The 19,628-nt window shown below is 41.2% G+C and overlaps 2 protein-coding genes across 2 annotated transcripts in view; both read right to left on the bottom strand.

The window, feature by feature from the left end:
* smarcd3b (SWI/SNF related, matrix associated, actin dependent regulator of chromatin, subfamily d, member 3b) overlaps positions 1-4,665 on the bottom strand; it is a 39,380-nt gene extending 34,715 nt beyond the window's left edge. Inside the window, exon 1 of the mRNA XM_056363978.1 lies at positions 3,397-4,665. Within this exon, the coding sequence (XP_056219953.1) occupies positions 3,397-3,408 (12 nt within the window). The 5' untranslated portion in view covers positions 3,409-4,665. The remainder of the gene's footprint in view (positions 1-3,396) is intronic.
* An 860-nt stretch (positions 4,666-5,525) lies between these two features.
* nfx1 (nuclear transcription factor, X-box binding 1) lies at positions 5,526-18,615 on the bottom strand. The gene is made up of 23 exons (XM_056363975.1): positions 18,350-18,615; positions 15,884-16,813; positions 15,191-15,352; positions 14,809-14,886; positions 14,516-14,621; positions 13,990-14,061; positions 13,715-13,854; positions 13,460-13,559; positions 13,124-13,341; positions 12,205-12,302; positions 11,682-11,712; positions 11,508-11,590; positions 10,801-10,909; positions 10,458-10,577; positions 10,298-10,377; positions 9,977-10,207; positions 9,344-9,417; positions 9,160-9,261; positions 8,715-8,852; positions 8,511-8,577; positions 6,455-6,600; positions 6,229-6,333; positions 5,526-6,002 (listed from the first exon to the last, which is right to left on the bottom strand). Exons 1-23 carry the CDS (start codon positions 18,366-18,368, stop codon positions 5,927-5,929), a joined length of 3,285 nt encoding a protein of 1,094 aa, XP_056219950.1. The 5' UTR covers positions 18,369-18,615; the 3' UTR covers positions 5,526-5,926.
* Between the last annotated feature and the right edge of the window lie 1,013 nt (positions 18,616-19,628).

Here is a 19,628-nt window from a genome sequence, read left to right as displayed (position 1 = left end):
AAACGGAAGTGCTCCATTGTCCATTTATCCCTGCAAATAACACAAAACACAAAGCCAGGGAAGGTTTAATTGGGTGACCTGCTATTGAAGAAACAATGCCAAATGTGTACGGCTCCCAGTCTGGCCAATCAGTCTCACTGCTGGTGAAAAAATAAAGTTTGACAAACTTATGAGAAACTCCGCAGCTGAAATCGTACACTCAGTGAAACATTGATTGCCCTTGATAAGTCTTCCAAAACAAATTTCAAACATGACTGCACAGTGTGACCGGGGTGTATATCTGTGTGTGTGTGTGTGTGTGTGTGTGTGTGTGTGTGTGAGAAGGGGAGGGGATCCTGTGTGGCTTTCCTTAAAAAGCCAGGTCAAGCATTCAGCAGACTGTAAAAGGAGCTGATCCTCTGATCCTCTATCAGACCTCAGGAGCTGTGACGGCACCTTGCATACTAATGGGACTGTTCTCCTTTTGTGCCAGCAGCTGGGTCAGGGAAGACTGGGGTTTGAGATTTAGCTATTTTAGTCCTATTATTTTTTCCATAGAGAGAGTGAGCCTGTATCGGTGACTAGGATCAACCACCTTTATAGCAAAGATGAAGTTGAAAAGCACCTAAATTTAAAAGGAAAGCACAAAATAACTCAAGTTCAGAGTAGCTCACAAGCTTCCTATTCAAGCTATAATGCACTGAACAGAGAGGAAAAAGCAGAGGAGGTGGGACTTTCTGATGCCATTGTGTGGAAATTTAATGTATATCCTATCTGGAAAAAGTCTTTGCACAGAGAAAAATGGACGGAAACACTCCTGAGAGACTAAACCCATGGAAAAACAACACACAGGCAGCAATTTTCTGCAATAAGACGAGTTATGCAATATTCTTTGTTTACTAATTGCACCCAAATGCCTGTATATGTATTTTTCTTTCCATATAGATCATCAAACTAGAGTGCCTGATGGTGCTCTTTGAAAATCAGCACGCAGCTGAGTCACCAAGTCCGTCATACCTCAACAGTTTTGTACATGAAACCAAAACAGGAAAGAGACCGGCTGAGATCTGAGAAGCCTGTAAAATGTGCAATGAATTCAGTGATGGCACATTTACAGTTAGGCTATTATATGACGATGAATGCTTTGTCAAACAAAACAACAAACTAACAAAAAAAATGCTGACTGAAAGTTTTAAGGTTTTAGTTTTACAGTTCTGCGGTTCTTTCAATCCACAGAAGCAAGAATGTGAAAAATGATAAGGAAAATAACAAAATGTTGTAATTTTCTTTATGTAATAAAGTAAAAACAAATTTAAGGAAGAGGAACTCACAGTGGTGCAAGACCTTGAGAGGCAGAATAATATTCAACCATTACAATGTAATATAAGAAAAATAGTCAGTCACAAAACCTGCATATAATTCATGGGCATGAGGTCAAAAACTTAATGTTAATGCCTTATATTCAGCCTATTTTTCAAGGAATAGTTTAATATTTCAATGTTTTTTTTCGCACAATACCAGCCGCTCTAAAACTCAAGTTAACACGTGATGTCTTGTTTTTCTAATATGTACAAAAACTGTAAATTGTGTAAATTCAACATTGGTTATATGGGTTGGACTATTTCTTGCTCACTGCACCCAGCCAGACTCGCTATGTCCCCTTGTTTCCAGACAATAAGCTAAAGTAAATAGTTAGTTTAGCACTAGTGTACAGACATGAGAATGGCTTGCTTTTAAAATACTTTTATAGAGCCATTATGCGCTAGTATTGTCGCTACAACTCTATAAAAAATAACTACACATTTTGGGAAAATACTCTTTTTATTTCCCTTGCCGACGGTTAGTTAGATGAGAAGACTGACACCACTCTGTAGCTAGTAGCTACTTAGCTTAGCTTAGCATGAAGACTGGAAACGGGGTAAAAGCTAGCCTGCCATATTTAGCATACAGACCTGAAGTCATAGAGCTTGAGCTAGCAGCTAGTTAGCTTAGTTGAAAGACTAGAAGCTAGTGGAAAAAGCTAACGTGGCCAGACCAGAAACAGTTCAACACAAAACGTGTTTTACACCTTGGTTTTTGTACTGAGTAAACAAATACAATAACTTGAGATGTAGAGGTTATCACCAGAGTAGCCATCCCTTATTTCCAGTCTGTATGTGTCTTTATGCTAAGATAAGCTAAGATAAGCTAAGCTAACAAGCTGCTGGCTATAGCTTAATATTTAACAGACATAAAGGTGGTATCAATCTTCTCATGTAACCCTGCATGAAAGTCAAAAAAACAAAAACCCAAAATGCCAGACTAGTTCTGTAATACAGAGTTTAGTGGCGTCTCTCCATGGGCTTTAATTCTCTATAAACAGTCAAATAGCAGATTTCGCTCCAGCTGAAGTGAATATGTTACAGGCTATGCTTGAATGTAAAAATTAGATTTTCCTCTGGATCAGCAAAAGTAGATCTGGCTTCAACTGTACACCCCAAATTCCTCTCCCGCTGCTGTGTGCACCCACAGCCTGCCAGCAGATTAACACAGTGAAACTGAAACTTTTCCTGCAGGATCCAAAACACACTTACAGACTCACGGGGCACCAAGAGCCCGAAATGAAGCACCATTACATTATTGTGTGCGCGCCCTGAATCAAAGCAGGGGGGGAGGGAGGGAGGGATGGAGGTAGAGGAAGGGAGGGGTGGGGGGGTAGGTGGGGAGGGGTGGGGGGGGGGGGGGGGGGGTGAGGAGAAATGAATTAAAGGCATGCGTAAAGACGAAGCAAGGGGATGGTCCGCACTCGTCAGGGCTTCACCGCGTATCCCCTCCGCCGCTCCTCAAGTGTCTGTTTCCCACACCAGTCAAGGTTAACAAGCCGCGCTGGTGTCTGCGTCGGCTGGAAAACGGGGAGGGGTGGGAGGTGGAGGTGGCGGGGTGAGGTGCTGCAACTATACAGTGTGCTGTGTGATGATGCAGACAGGCTGAGAGAGAGAGAGGGGGAGAGAGAGAGGGAGAGAGAGAGCTACTGTAGCCTACAGTCCCCTTAAATATTCTCAACCACAACCCCACTCCCTGCTCAATACCCTCTAATACATTGTGCACCATGCCGCTGTGCCCCTCGGAATAACGGAATAAGCCAAAATACAACACGAGGTGGAAATGAATCCTAGCAGCTTTCTATTTTTTTTTTTTTTTTTTTTTTTTTTTTTTTTAAGATGCACAATAAATTTCAGCTACATGAGAAAAAAAAAAAAAAAAAAACTCCGGCGCGCACTAATCCGGCTGGCAAAGCGCCTACAGCATGAAGAAAATATATAAAGAATAGTTTTAATGGTGGATGCGGATCCTGAGCGGCGCAGACTCAGCGAGGCAAAGTGGTGTGGAATAAAACAAATGTGCTAATGTATCACAAGGTAGCATAAGCATCCATACCTTTCTCTCCATCACTATGCGCTTTTTAGGCTACTCAACAACAGCAACTGTAGGATGTGTCTCTCTGGAGCTGTCCGGTCCGGCGCGGCGCGGAGCTTCCTTTCACTCCTCAACTTCCTCACGGCTTTTTCAGACAGCAGCGTCTCCCTATCACTTCCCCATTACTGGACAGCTAGGCGACTTATTAGCGCTGGCCTGTGGGACGCCGAGCCGGGGATGGAGCCAGAGCCAGGATTGGTGAAGCCTTGTTCGGAAGGGAGCAGGAGCGCAGGCGCGGTCTCTGCTGGAGAGTCGATATAATGAAAAATTACCAGAGGCAGGGAGTGTCATCAAATTATCCTCATGAGCGGATTTTGGGGGCTACTGTCCGATGGAAGATTTGAAATGTTGACAACACACTAATCTGCCTCCAGCAATGGTTGTAAAAATATGAGCAGAGCTTTTTTCTTTTTTTAGGACATTGTGCCACAACGGTGCATTGAATAAAACCTGTTTACCATCAGCCCCCTAACCAAAAGAAGTGAACCGCTTTTTAATAAGGCACTCTTTATAAGGGCTTTTAGAGTTGTAACTGTAAATCCTTGAATTAATAATTTATTGATGCTTTGTAGAGAAGTTATAAGCCATTAATAAGGCCTATTTATGGTTGCCAGATTGTATAAAATTCCGTTGGCTGGTTGGACCATATGACCACTTACCTTCTGGAAAACGGTTGCTTCAAAACCCCCTTTGTTAACAACTTACTAAGCATTTATAATTCTATAATATTAGTGTATACAGTTTGTTGTTCACTCAGCCTTAAGTTTGCTTTTATTTCCTAGCTTGATATCTTTTTTGTTTTTAAAGATCTAAGGACTTCAACTAACAGCTATTTTCCATTTATGATTAGTCTGCCAATTAGTTTCTGGATCATCAATTGTGTTATCTATGAAAGGTCAGAACAGTGTAAAAAGGCCTATCAAAATTTCCCAAAGCCCAAGGTACTTGCACTGAACTGTTCTGAACCGTCTCTACTCATTGTCTAGCACTCACTGTATTTATTCCCGCTACCTCATCATTGTAATTTTGTACCCTACATATGCACATCTCCACTTTACTTATGCACACCCTCACTTTACATACCTGTACAGCACACACTTGCACTTTAACTGCTCTTTTGCACTTCTGGTTAGATACTAACTGCATTTCGTTGTCTTAGTACGTGTACTCTGTGCAATGACAATAAAGTTGAATCTAATCTAATCTAATCTAATCTATTTTGCAAAAATGTTCAGTTTATGTTTCATATATGACAAAGAAAACTTAAATCCTAAACCGCATATTTGTATTTTGGCTTTAAGAATTACTAAAACAATTAATCAGTTATCAAAGTTGCAGATTCATTTTTTGTTGATCAGTTTATCAACTTATCAATCTATCGTTGCAGCGCTATATGTCTGTATCTGCAAAGTTAATCCAGTTCACAATTTTCATGAGTGATGCATAAAAGTGAAATGGAACAGGCTCTACTCGTCGCCATTGTATGAAGTCTCTTGAAATATTTTGCCATGTAGAAGACTGTTGTGGCTGCCTTAATAAAAAGAAAAATATAAGAGGAAAATCTGAGTCGCATGTGAATAAAATATGCTGTTTTTGTGCTGTGACTCAAGCCTGAGCTGGCATCTAAACTCTAACCTTACTGAAAGGGATCATCAGTTCGAGAAAATCTGTCAGGAGTGTCAAGCTGACCAATGTCCTCCCTGTTCAAGTGTCCTCGAGCAAGACATGAATCTCTATCTGCCGAGCCTGACCTCAAAATTCCTTGTTTGACTAAGGAACAGTTTTCAGAAAATGCAGCAGCACATCTGGGTCATAGCTGTGTTTCAAACAAAGCTTTCTTTCCGCAGTGCAGCCCACTCCTACCTACCCACAAACTCCATCATCAGAGGTTTACTACTGAAGCCTTGGCTCAACACCAGCAGGAAAAACACAAGATACCCCATGGCTAAAAAATTACTTGGCATATTGTTGGAGAGTCTCAAAAAGAAAAAAGCGCTCAATTGGAAGAAGCACCTACTGTTGAGATATGATCTATTTTTATGGAGGAGTGATTGGATTTTGAAGCCGATGCATTAAATGGATATCAACAATTGTGTCCTTTAAATGGAGGAAGAATTCACTTTTTATTAAACCAGCTTCAATGAGGGAGCGGCTGCAGACGGGGGAGGCAAAGAAAACACTCAGGAGCTTTTCAGAAACATTCCATCTTCAGAATCTGAGCAAGTTTAAAATCAACTTCAATATCTAAATTCACGAGGAAGACTTCACTCAGCACCACTTCGATTCCTCCTCCCCAGATTTACCAAGTGTGGGGTTTTCCTATTCTCCAAGATAATTTTATTTGATTATGAAGCCAGGGAAATTCTTATTGAACATTGATGAGCACAAATGAGAAAAGGTTATTGAGACTTTTTTGGCAGATGGTCAGTGATGCTTCTGAGTAGATCCTGCAAGGCAGAGCAAGGTTTCCTCTTTTATGTCTGGCATCATATTAGTCCTGGACATCAAAATAATCTATCACAGGCTCTTCTTTAACCATCTTCGACCAGGTGCTCCCACTGGCAACCCTAGCGGAGAATCGAGAAGGAAATGAGTCAAAAGAGGGCAGGAAAATTTGAAAAACACAAGACAAGACAGAAATAAAAGAATCAAGATGCAAGGACAGACAGCGGCATATGAGTTATTAATTACTCTTTATCCAGAGAAACTTTGAATGATTGAGTTGGCAAGAGTTCAGTGTGATTCTTAAGGACACTATTCTGGTTACCAAATTAACCTCAGAGGAAGACTCACTTGCTACTGTGCTGTTTGATATGAGCGATGGGAGGCGGGGCTCTTGCAGCTGTCTCTCTCTCTATCAGTGATGTCAGGGTTGAGTTTGGACAGGCCGACTTCCCCCTGGATGTTATCAGGAGATACACAGGCACATCCTCAAATCCACAGTCAACACTTTTTTTTTTGGTTGTTTTTTAATTTCTGCCTCAGCATAGATATTCCTGTATTTGGTAAAAGCTGTTACTTGTGAGCTGTGATGACCACGTTGCGTTTGGGCTCGCTGTCGTAGCTCACGCTCTCCACGCCGTAGACCTCGGCCAGCTCGTGGATGATCTTCCGGTGTTCTCTGTTCATGGGCGGGAAACAGTGGCTTCTCTTTGCCAGTTTTCCCTGCAGACATTAGTAACGCATGTCAAGTAGGGATTCATACTCAGAAGCATTTCCAAGGTTCACTCACCTGCATCCCTCTGCTCTCCACAGACATTTACTTGCGGAAATTGTGTTAATTTTGTCGACATGTATGCAGTTCTAATGGAAAACGACAGCTTTCATGGTGAGTTGAACTGCCAGAAATTCACCTAGCAAAGCAACAGATGTCATCATTGGCCAGTGTACACAGCAAATCTGATGGTTTTACAAGATGATTAATAGGATATGAAAGAGAAAATGCTAAAACTGATTTATTGTATCAGAGTTCCTTCCAGCTGCTGCTGTTCTTGTGAATTAAATCATAATTTCCTTTTCTTAAACCTCTAAAAAAAGTATTCAAATGAATGAATATATGGTTATAGACACACAACCTGTGACAACAGGTAGAAATGAGGGTTCACAAGTCAGAAAGCATGTTTCGTTGATGTTTTTTTTCCCCTTCAACTTTGCCTATATCCCCGTGCACACGTTTGTGCATTCAGGTCTGGTTTAGGCTGAAACCCTCAACTCCAACAAGGGAAAAATCTTAATGCAACAACACACAGGGACATTGTAGACTACAGTGTGCTTCCAACTTTGCGGCAACAGTTTGGAGAAAGCCCTCTTTTCTGTGTCAACACGAAATCTCCCCGTGCACAAATCCAGGTCCATAAATAAATGCTTTTTCCCCCCAGTTTGCTGTTGAAGAACCCGACCGGCCCTCCACAGAGTCCTGACCTGAACCCCATCCAACACCTTCAGGATGAAGCGGAGCGCAGACTGCGTGCTGGGTCTCATCGCCCAACATCAGCGTCCAACCTCACTAATATTCTTGTGGTTGAATTGGAGCAAATCCTTGCAGCCATGTTCCAAAATCTTGTGGAAAGCCTTTCCACAAGTGTGGATGCTTGCAGAGTGTTTTTGGGTGTGTAGTGTAAGTGTGGCCTAATTTCTGAAGACAGGGTCACTGAGCATGTTTGACCCGACTTTTCATAGTAGTATGTTAACAAAGGAAAAAGTTGGAAAACAGCTGGCATAAAACCGGTCCACCTTCTTCGCCAGAAACCAGTTAGAAAGTACTACAGCAAAATTTCGACGGAGTTGATTTAATAACCTCATTTTTGGGAATGTAAACCCACACAAGAAGAAAATGAAATCAGTAAAGGCAGCACGGTCTGCAGCAAATTCAATACGTGAGAAAATAAGATAAAAACCTTTCATAAGCAGAATCCAAGGCAGTAAAGCCTTGCACCCATGATACAACATTCCAAACAGAGATTCAGGTGGTGATAAACAATCTTTTATACTCGTCAAAGAAGCCAAAGCAACAGTGACCATGGTGACCTCACTCCTGATTGCCTCAATGCATCGAACAAAGCTGGAAAAAGAACACGAAGACTATTTTTCTAGCTGCCCCACGAGGTACCTACTAATTTAGCCTGGCTTAGAAACAGTTACTAAAGAGGTTTCACTGTACTGTCAGAAATCTACAGGCAACCACAGCCGGTTCCATGTCGGAGGTCCACTGGAGAATTGACCGAGCTCAAAAATAGCTGAATATAAAACAACTGGGTCAGAAAATAATATGACACTGAGGTAAGCTGCGGGTTTAGATTCATGTATTAATGTCCGTAGTAAGAAAGGAAGTAATATATTAAAGCAAATGATGCCTCAGATGGGCAGAGTAGGCTTCGGCATCTTTCAGCAAATTGTGCTTGAAAATCTTCTATGTCATTTAGTGCTCATGAAGAGTTTACTGCACTCTCGCTGTAAATCCTGTTGTGTTAGAAGTTCAGTTTGAATTATGTTTTGTCTTATTCATGGGCTCTCAACGCAGCCACCAGAGGGAGCATCACATCACAGGTCGTACAGGATTCACTGTAACATCTCACCTTATTGACAAGCTCAACAAGATTCTTGATCTCCTCTTCTACCTCTGTGACAAACTTCAGATCTTTTCTGAAAGAAAGAAGAAGGAAAAGAAAGCTGAGGAGAGTTTCATCTGCATTTTCTTCGCTGAGGACAAAACGGCACAGAAAATAAAAGCCAATGATGACAACCAGTTTTCTACGATCATGGAAGTGTCAAAGACAGACCTGGCGTCCTCTTTCAGGCTGTCGCTGTATACGGAGGTGGAGCGGATGTTGAAGGGGTCAGAAGACGAGTCTATCTGTAACGCCTCAGCCAAGCGCCTGTTCCTCTCCAGAGTGGCGCACTCTTGGTCACATTCAAGCCTGAGAAACATTTGAAGAAACATACACTCAGGGTCTGCATCAAAACATTAGGATGGCTGCTGCTCACACATTATTTGTTTGAACTAAAATAAAATCTCTTATAAAAACAGATCGTCCTGATTGAGTCAAGCTTGAAGCTGATGTAACCCATTAACTGCAAACCTCTGATCAATTGATTTAAATATTAATGCAGAAATAATAGGTCTTTGGTCATGGTGAACAGGAAATCCATTTCTATGGATGGCCTTTAATGGGTTGTTGCTTGGATCATTTGTCTCTATAAATCTTTCACATAACATTACTCTACCTGGTTTGTTTCAGCTCCTTCTTAGTGAGGAACGGGCCAATGTCCATGGAGTCGCCAAGCTGCATGTCAGACAGTTTACTGGCCATGGCGATGGCTGCATACCTGCAGTACAGAGAGTAAAATATGTTGCAACCACTTCATATTCAAAGTTCAAACAGCTAAATACAGAAACAGTTGAACTGACCTCTGATATGAGCTGGCTGCTTCCGTGCAGACGACCATTTCCTTCCGTCGACCACAATCGCACTGTAGAGCTACCTGTGAAAATTAGGAACAATTTGACTATCCTACATGTGCCAAAAACATGAGGGATTTGGCTTCAGTCTGATGCTAATGGTTTTTCTAAGCAGACACACACACACACACACGTTGCTTTTTTGAAAGTTTGACACTGCTCATGTGAGGAGCTGCAGCAGCTGTGAAAGGTCTCATTGTTTGTTGAGCTCTTGAATTTGGAGGACTGCCACTGACATGTTTTTATTTCATCCAACTTAACTGTTTATGGCAGTTTCATACTATTACAGCAGTTGTCATCAGCTGCTACTAGCCTACATATAGCTAAAAAGGAACAGAGTGAATCCGCAGCTGTGCTGTTGAACATAACCTTCAAATCATTAAGGAGATGTGACACATTCATAAAACTGGATTTATTCACTAAAAAACGTTTTCACCAGGGTAATAACTTATTATACTGAGGAGAAACGTTTGATGGTGGGAAAATATGCCTCAACGCCAGCCCTCGACATAACAAAGACCATCTGCACAAACTTTGTAACCCACTGGAAGTCCAGCTGTTCTCTGTGGTTGTGTTTTGTACCTTGGCAGTGCAGGTGGTGCGTGGGCAGCTGCTGCCTTTATGACAGGGGACAGAGCACGGGTGGCCACAGTCTGGACGCGGCAGGATGCAGGGCTGCTGGCAGCTGCCTTCTGCCAAGCAATCGCCCCGGTGGCAAATCCGTCTGCAGCGGTGCATTTCACATGGCAGTGATTTGTTGCATGCCAGGCCGCAAGAAATGTCTTGCAGATGACATGGGATGTTGCTGCGTTGCTGCGGGTCAAAGAAGACAGTGTCGCTTTACTCCCAGGGATAAGAAACAGAAAACAAGTGATTAAACGTTGTCAGCTCAGGGGAAGTTACCTCGTGCTTCCCCATGCACCACTTCTGAGTGAGGTACGTGCAGGGTGGACACTTCTCTTCGCTGTGGCAGTTGTGAAACACTAAATGAGAGGCAAATGTTAAAATAAAACACTCTTATTTTCAGTTTATAACAACAGTGTGAACAGTTGTTATATTGTACCTGGGTGGTCACACTCGTGTCGTCTTGTACACAGGCTTTTGCACTCTGGTGGCTTGGTGCCACAGGGGATGGGTGGGTACAATACAGTGAGCCCACAGTGACACGTCAGCTCATCAAAACCTACAAACAGAGGGAATCATGGCACACTGGTTGTCAGCTGCGTCGCTAAATCATGACATATTAATCCCAAACATAAAACCACAAAGGGGGAAAGAAAACCAAACAAAAGATGATGTAAAAACCTCAAATTAGTTGTTTTTGAATGACAGAATAACTCTGTGGTACTTCTGAGACTTGGCTTATAAATACTGTTGGATTGGATAAAAATGACTGCGGGACTCACTGGACTGCCAGCAGGGTTCACAGTTTCCACGGTGACAAGGCTCCTGGCAGCGGTGGAGGCCACAGTTGAGTTTGTAGCCGCAGATCAGGGAGCACTTGTGCTCGACAATCTGGATGGACACAGACAGAAACCAGTGACCACACCTCGTACGGTTTGGTGCCGTCCTAATAACCGAAAATGATTTGCACAGACTGTGATGGTGGCTACAAATGGTGCAAAGAGAAGAGGAATAACAAAAAAAAAGAAGAAAATTTGGAGCAAGCTATAGTCTGGCTCTTATATGAAATGAAACAAGTTGCAGTTCGTTTTTTAAAATTCGCCCTATGAACAGAGAAAACAGGAAAAGACGGTTGTGTTCCTGACTGGCTCTAAAGGACAAAAATCCTACAACAACCAGAATGTACTCAATAAAACTTTCACATAAAAATAATGGAACTCTCATACTTCTACTAAAAGTGACAAAACTAGTTCAACTCAAGTCAAATTAACGAGACTGCATTGCTTTTAGTAGAAATAAAGCACACATGTTTTTGGGACACAGCTTTATAGTTTGTTTCCCACATTTTCAGTAGTAAAAAAAAAACAAAAAAAAAAAACCTGAGTTTGTCACTATTAAAACACTGATGGGGTCTTAGCTTTTATCACTTTCATCAATTTATTCAGAACTGCACAAGGTGTGCTTGATTTTAAACAAACTAATCACTCACCACACAACACAGCTCGCCACACTTGTGTCGGCCACAGGAGCGTTTCTTGTTGCAGCGCCTCTCGCAGGTGAAGATGAGCTCGTCTGGAACAGAAAGTCAGAAAGGAAAATTTGTCAGGTCGGCTGAATGGGTTCGCACACTGTTTAAATTAATCTGAATGTGCTTAAATCTCACCCTCTTTCTGGATAGTTGCACATGGGACCTCCTGAAAAACAAAAGACTTCTTTATTAAAACTTAAATTTTATTGCTTTTCAAATTATTATTATTACAGAAACACAAAAATTGAACGTTTGGATGGTGCCTTTGTTATCGGTCGTCTAATAGATATGTCTTCATGTTGTATATTTTCTTGTATCAGATTACCTAAGTATAGTGCCACACCTCTTGGGTAATTCCTAGCCCAATATCACCATCAGTTCTAGCCATGCATCATCCCAATACTTTCCTAATTTCAAAAATTCCCAGAATACATGACCAATCTGTATTTTTCTCACCACACAACCTCCAGTATCACAGTTGTGTAGATGTGTAGAAGTCTGAAGAGTAATGAGGAATCTGACTATATTCCGCAGCTTGGAGCTGCCGGTTGATTGTTGTAAAAAAGATGCCTTTCAAATCTTTGGAGTCACACACTAAACAAAACAAATGACAGTGACACAAACAGCAGACATACAGCAAACAGATGTTCTTGCCCACCTTGGTCTTGGAGCCACATCTGCATCTGATAGTAGAGGTCAGCGAGCAGGGCCCACAGCTGTCCTCATGGCACAAATGCTCACACAGATGGATGGTGTCTGAAACAACACAAGTTCATTAACTCACAAACTGTGAGAACACTGTAAGCTCAAGATAATGCACATCCTGTTTGCACACAGAACACTTAAGATCCCTGAGCGGGAGTTAAAATCAGTTTCTTTGTTTCAGAATTTAAAAACTAAGGCCAACGGAAAATAAAGAGACTACACAAGGTAAATGTCTTCAGGAACTGGATCAGTTTCTAGAAAAATCATTTAGAAAATACACAAATAGGATTACATGTTCAAACAACTAAAGACATTCAGAGTCAATGCAAAACACATGACAGTGTAATGTGTGCTGGGAAAAATGCAGTTATAAACAAGATAAAAACTTCCAGTACAACAAGACATGATGAAAAAGAATGAAATCTTTACATTTCTCAAGTCTTTAAAGCCGGACCTTGTGAGGTTTGATGGTTTCACTTTGAATTCTCTGCCTTTCATTACCAGTTTAAATGCTCAATAGATTTCTGTGAGCAAACAAACCATCAACACCATATTTACATTGACTCATTTAGCAGATGCTCTTATCTGAAGGAACTTACGAGAGAGGCAACTTGGGGTTCAGTGTCTTGGCATGTGAACAGGAGCAGCTGGGGATCGAACCGCCAACCCACTCTGCCACCTGAGCCACAGTCGCATATAACTGCACAGGACTGTTTTCAATAGAGAACACGTTGCATCTGTGTGCTGCCTTCAGTTTTACTCTTAAGATCTGTCATAGGTTTTGATATCGTGTTTGCAGATCTTTTGTTAGTGTGTCCATCTTTTGAATAAAACTTTCTCTACTTGAGACGCATCTTGTCCCTTTGTCTTACCACTGGATCCACAGGCCAGGGGTTTGTTGCACGTCTTTCCACAGGAAGGGATGGGATCAGAGCAGCTTAGTCGTTCTGAGTAACCCAGTTCCAGGAGTTTGGCCAGCCGTGTCTGACCGCAGGGACAAGTCTTCACCAGGGTCGGGGAGCGTGGGCACGGCTGGCATGGACCGCGGTGGCACACCAGCTGACACCGGTGGGCTTCACAGTCCAACATCCTGCACAGGAAAAGTATCAAAATACAGTGTCAAGCTATGTGTGGAACCGTCAATGTGAAATAAGAGCTTTAGAATCAATGGAGGAAGGACGTCATTAGTGCTGTGTCATCATACTCACTTTCCACATGTTTTCTGACAGGAGAAATGTCCCGAACCGTCAAATCCTTCTTTATCTGTTCCACACAGAGCTTTACGAGTTGTAACTCCACAGTAGCAAACTATAGAAAATCAAATCATGTAATCAGTTGTTTCCAAGACGGAACTGCGGTTATTTATTCTTACAAAAACTGAAAGTTGCAACGGGAAAGGCCACTTCAGGATGTATTTCATAAGTCACAATGTTACACAAGGTGACTGTCAAAGTGAGACTCACCCTGCTGAACCTGCAGCTGGCAAGGCTGACATGCCCCACTGTGGCACACCTGTGTGCAGGTATGTTCAGCACAGTTGAGTACAGCACCACACACTTTGTCACACTGGAGCACTGTAGCCTGGCCGCAGCGCATTGGTTGACTAGAAAGAGATGGTTCAATATTAAGGTGACAAAACTCCAAGTAACAGGGAGACGTTTGAGGAATCAAACTCTAGGGTTAACCTCGCTAAAAACACAAGAGGTCAAAGATATGGTAGTGAAAAAAGGTTAAGTACCTGGTCTTCCCACATGTGCAGGATTTTGTTACAAAGGCAGGACATTGTGGACAAGGTCCAGGGTGACACAAGCTGAAGAATAATAAGGAAAGTATTGATTAAGACAAATACTTCTCTCCTGTAAACCTATGTGTTTGGTTAATGACATTTAAAGTTACAGTGACTTTTTAAAAACATATATATATTCATGTGGATCTATTAAACAAGTGAAGCCAAATTTGTACAAAATTCTTAAGGATAAAAAAAATCATTTTCAAATACAGCTTATCTTTAAAACGGTACCAGCAGATGAACCCAGAGATGTTCACAAATGATGACACACACACACACACCTCAAAACTGCAGCTTTACAACTTTCAAAGTGACTAAACTGGCAACACTGTGTGGTGTTTTATTATTTGGCCATTGACCTCTGAAAAAAAAAAAAAAAAAGCCATGTCCTCTTTTAAGAGCTCACGCATTACTTGAAAATAGAGAGACAAGACAAGACATTGTCTAAACACTATATTCTTGTGATCTTGCTCACATGTTACAGGGGTGGTTGCAATCCACTCCGCTTCTTTTCTTTCCACACATGTCACCACAGCTGTGAGGAATCTCAGTGCGCTGCCACTCTGGGTTTGTCACTTTACCTGCCAATCAAATGTGGAATAAAATGAAGGATGTCCTTGTTTCACCCAGTGGCTGATGGGTTTTTAGAAAATCTTACAGGACAGACAACAAATAGTTCATGATTAAATTTTGATTACATTTTCTAACCTGACAGACAGCTTTCTATTTTAAGATGTATTTAATTGCATGGATGAAACTGTCACTCACCACAGAAGCAGGTGTAGGAAGTCGGGTTTTTCAGTACAACATGCTGGCAGGCTGGACAACGCCAACCTTCAGTTGAATCTGAAAAACAGCATCATTTTAAACATAAATATAATGTTAATATAAACTTAACATTTAGTGTAGTGTTATGCAGCACAATGCTCTGTTGAAGCAGCAGAAATGCAGATGCAATGTTTTGTCAACAGGGCCACAATGGCCACCTTTGTACGGCACATGTACCCGATGTTGTCTACATAGCATTACAGAGTATTATGCTATGCAGACCCATTGTTTTGTAGCCCTCCAGAGAGGTCCACAATGACCACAGTCTAGGTCAGTGCTGCATAAACTGATCAGATGTTGTTTAAAAAAAACAAGGTAATACCGTCTGCCTGAGATGCTGGAGATCGAGCCCACTTTTTGATGCAGTTCAGGTGGAAGACGTGGAAGCAGCTCTGGCAGCTCCACACGGGGGCCATGAGCCGGATGATATCACAGCACACCATGCACTCGTACTTCTCTTCGGAGAGCTGCTCAATTAGACACCCTGTGGAGAGAAGAGATCAGCGGTTCAGAAGACAGCAGAGCTTCAGACAAATAACCCACAATTAACCTAAAAGGACCCTTTTTGGCAGCTCAATCAGAGAACGATCATGTTCTGATAAACCCTGTTCACGCCCATTGACCCTTATTCTGTGTTTCCAAAGATACCAAATATATTACGCTAACTTACAGGGTGGTGTATAGAATGATGCACAAGCCATCTCTGTTATTATAATGGATGAAGCTACATGTTTCACTTGAGGAAACAGAGCTGGAACAAGCTCATAACTGAATAGAAAATATGTCAGCAGTGATTTATGTTTAACTGAACACTGATTTATTAAGAATATTCAGGGCAGAATCAGGAGCCCTGAGGCTCAAGTGATAAGGTAGATGGGTACATACAATAAATTACAACAGCTGGTAGGTTTACCATGATATCCTGTACTAATACAGGCAGGGAGTTGGTCATTTTTTCAATTAATACCAACTCTTTAGTCTCTACACAAGAGTTCACAAGGACTTTCAGTCTAACCTGTCTGTGTCTCCTTGCTCTCTGGCATTTTGTCCCAAGTCCTCTGAGCAGGTCTGGGGTTTTGATGGTGTGTTCGTCTCCCCCCTCTGCCCTGGAGTTGTGTTCGTCCCGAACCTCCCCCAGCTTTACTGGGTGGATCCTGAGATGATCTGCTGTGTTTGGAGTGATCTTGGCCACTGGCTCCCCTCTCTGAGCCTGTCTCCTCTTGAGATGGTGGTTTGGGTGGTTTGATTGGTCCCTGCCGTCGCTTCACCTCAGGGTGTTTCCTCTGATGATCATCATGTTGGGAGTCTGGACCTGCCCTGCTCCTCTGTGTTTTCTCTCTATTTTCTGAAGAGTGGTTTTCTCCTTTGATGTCATCTGACCTCTCATGCTCTACTGAAGTGTTGTTCTCCTTTAAGTGGGTGCCCTTCTTGTTATGTTCCCTTCTCCTATGCTCCTGGCTAAACTTCCTGGGTTTTTTCGCCCGGGCATCCTGGTCTTCACTGGTTTGTTCAAAATTTCTGCTTACATCATCTCTTCGCCAGTTTGCCCTATCAGGTCCATCCATGGGATGTGCACCTGAGTGGTAGCCACCCACACCCCTGTTGCTGCCACTGGACGGGCCATTGTCACTTCCAGGTCTTTGCCACCAGGAGCTGGAGCCACCAAAACTCCCATTCACACTTCTATTCCCTTCTCTCCTCCCTCTTCCTCGCCTTCTGGCTCCATCCTCTCCTTGGTAGGGAGGATGTTGATGTTCTGCATAAGTTGAATTATTATGGCTAAATGGTGGGTTAGAGCTCTGATGAAAGTGTCCATATTGTTGAGAAGGATCATAACTATTACTGCTCAGGTTTCTGTCATTGTTGTGTCTGGGCCGACCTCTTCTGGATTTGTGCTGATGTGGTTTTTCATGTGACGCCCCATTTGGATTGAGGTCAGGTGGGTCTGCAAACAGAAAAAGTGACAGTCTTAAAAGCCTGAATCTGTGTGTGCGCAACAATCACAACCAAATACAGCAACAGTAAATATACAGTAGTAAACATTTGGAACGGTAAAACCTCTAGACTCTAAGAGTGATTTCAGACATCATTATGACCAAGCATAAAAAAAATTAAAAAAAATAACAGTTACTTTTGCCTGGCAGATACAACATTTGAGGCACATGCCATTGATATTTTAAGATTTATAATTAGAAATGAAAAAAAAAAAAAAAAATCAGATAATGACATCAGCCAAAATCAATATCACATGACCAATATCACATGACGAATAATATAAAACATTTTCATAACGTTTCCTAACATTTGTTCTTTCCTTTTTTAGAGGGACAAGACACTGAATAATAAACTTCAAAACATCACTGCCCTCTGCCAGACAAACTATAGACTGAAGACGCTGTCTTACGTTTGGCATTTTTGTATATCAATTTCTTGTCAGCTGACACATCTAGTGAGCTGATATTGATGGATATATCAGCCGCCAATTTATAAGGAGGACCCTGAGAGTTATTTTCATCACAATTGATCTGTCAGTTACTATGTCTTTTAATCAGATCATGAGAGATATGTTTATTTATACCGAGGGAAATTCTTGTATCATAGCAGCACCGTAGAAATAATAAATAAATTAAACAAAAAGCACAAGCTAAAGAGATTAATTAGTAACCAAAAAGTGCAGATTTACAAGAATTGGCTGATATGGGTAGACACTATGAATAGCGACTACAATTACTAGACTTTGTAAAGATAGGAGTATATAAAGTACACAGTGACGATGACAAAGATAAGAACAAACAAGTTACCAGAGCTCAGAAGTATGTCATCTTCATCACAATAATAATAATAATAATAGTTATTTACCTAAAAATGGTGTGGGAGACATGAGCAGACACCAGCAAATGTTCGTGCTTATGGTACCTAATTGTTATGAATTTCACAAGGCCTCCAAACCGTAATCTGTTAGCTATTAATTTTATGAGAATTAACTTCTGCTTTAAGAGCGACACATATTGGGGGGGGGTTTTGTAGCCCGCAGTTATGCTACAGTTGTTAAGTAACTAGTAATAATTTAATATTCATCAATACACACATTTCATATGTAAAAATCTATTAAAACACTGATACTACTACGGCTAGACAGTTACTAGTTATACAGCTCTTGGTCCTGACTTGCAAAGTTCACTTTCACATGTCATCACGTCAGCTACGAACAGCATGATCACACTGAGATGCTAAGCTAACATTAGCAACCTTTAGCTAAACGTGAATCATAAATCAGCTGCTAGCTTCTCTTCGGTTAGCTGAAAGTTCATAGAAGCTAACCTTAGCTGTGCAAATTACCACAAACAAAATGTGTAAAACGTTAGCAAACAAGCTTAAGTGCGCAGTCAAACTACTTCAGTTCAGTCTTAATATTATGAATTTGTTTTAGCCACTGAAGTTGTCAAAATTAGAAAAAATATTTAGAGAGCATGTTATTTACCCGAGGAGCCCTCAGCCATTCAGTTTAAACCGTGGTTGTTGCTTCTTTCACGCAGCAAGTTTGAGGACAACGGATTGTTTCCGAGAAATGACACGTGTATCCAGGTACCCAGCGACAATATTCACCTTTTCACCTGTGCCCTGTTTGTTACAAATGAGACGGACTCTTTAAAAAGCACCAACAAACTCCAACTATCTTTTCAGCTCACCTAATCAGTACTAGCTAGCAAAAGGCTAGCACAAAAGATAAAGCTAACGTGAATTAAACCGGAACTTCCTGTTATGATTTTCAAAATAAACGGCTTACTGGCAAGTACTTATTCCATTAATTTTTTTCCTAAAAATAAAAAGGCCCCATATACAGTTAATGCACATATAAACGATGGCCTATCAGCCTATACATCTCCCATCCATTGACATTATTAATTTAGATGGTTTGGACAACCATTGACAATAAATAAGTATAGTAGTGAAATTAAATTAGATTAGATTAGATTAGAGGTCCTCTAAGAACCCCCTCAAGGATGTCTGGGTAAAAAAAAACAAAACAAAAAAAAACAAAACAAAACAAAAAAAAACACATAACCTCTACACAAAATAAAATGAAATAAAATAAAAAGCAGCATGACCACAAGGTGGCGCTTCATGCTTGGGTTTGTACTACAGAAAATAAAGAGGTTTTCCTAAGGAAAAATAATGTTTTCTGTAACACTTTGTGACTTTGTGCACACAACTATACAGAAACAGCATATAAACATTTAATAAATGGTTTATAACACACTATAACATAGTTGTCAGCATTTTAAAGTCTTTATTTAAGCGTAGTATTGTTCAGTAATATAACTTGGACAGTGTGTATTATTAAACCTGTGTTTCATTATATTGTCATTCATTATCTGTTACAGCAGCCTCTACTTATGGTTGTCCACAGGAGGAGATATTGACAAATTCACAACAAACACTTACTTACAAGCTACATTAGTGGGTTGTAAACCATTTATTTAATGTTTACATGCTGTTTCTGTATAGTTTTGGCCACCTGAGCAAGCTTGGTTAGAGAATGAGGCTTGTTGTCTCTAAGAGTTTTGTAGATATGACAGACGGCTGTGAAGTTGGTTTCAAAAAGGAAATAAGCTGATGTTATTTTGTGGCATAATTCCAATTCGTTTTTGGCTTATATGGCAGATCCTTTCTAACTCTATCAGAAATGCCTGAAATGCAATCTTCAGGAAATTTGACCTCTGCATTTAACTCATCCTTAAGTACTGACCACACACACA

Source organism: Seriola aureovittata, chromosome 20 (genome assembly GCF_021018895.1).
Source record: "Seriola aureovittata isolate HTS-2021-v1 ecotype China chromosome 20, ASM2101889v1, whole genome shotgun sequence".
NCBI lineage: Eukaryota > Metazoa > Chordata > Actinopteri > Carangiformes > Carangidae > Seriola > Seriola aureovittata.
The sequence above is the reverse complement of the archived record's forward strand: the minus strand, read 5'-3'. Positions and strand labels throughout refer to the sequence as shown.

Excerpts from the sequence above, each read along its gene's own strand:
- nfx1 (XM_056363975.1), bottom strand. Across the intron at positions 15,353-15,883 it reads GAGCAAGGAGACACAGACAG|GGTGTCTAATTGAGCAGCTC; the intron begins GTTAGACTGAAA and ends TTCTCTCCACAG. Across the intron at positions 14,062-14,515 it reads TGCAACCACCCCTGTAACAT|CTTGTGTCACCCTGGACCTT; the intron begins GTGAGCAAGATC and ends ATTATTCTTCAG.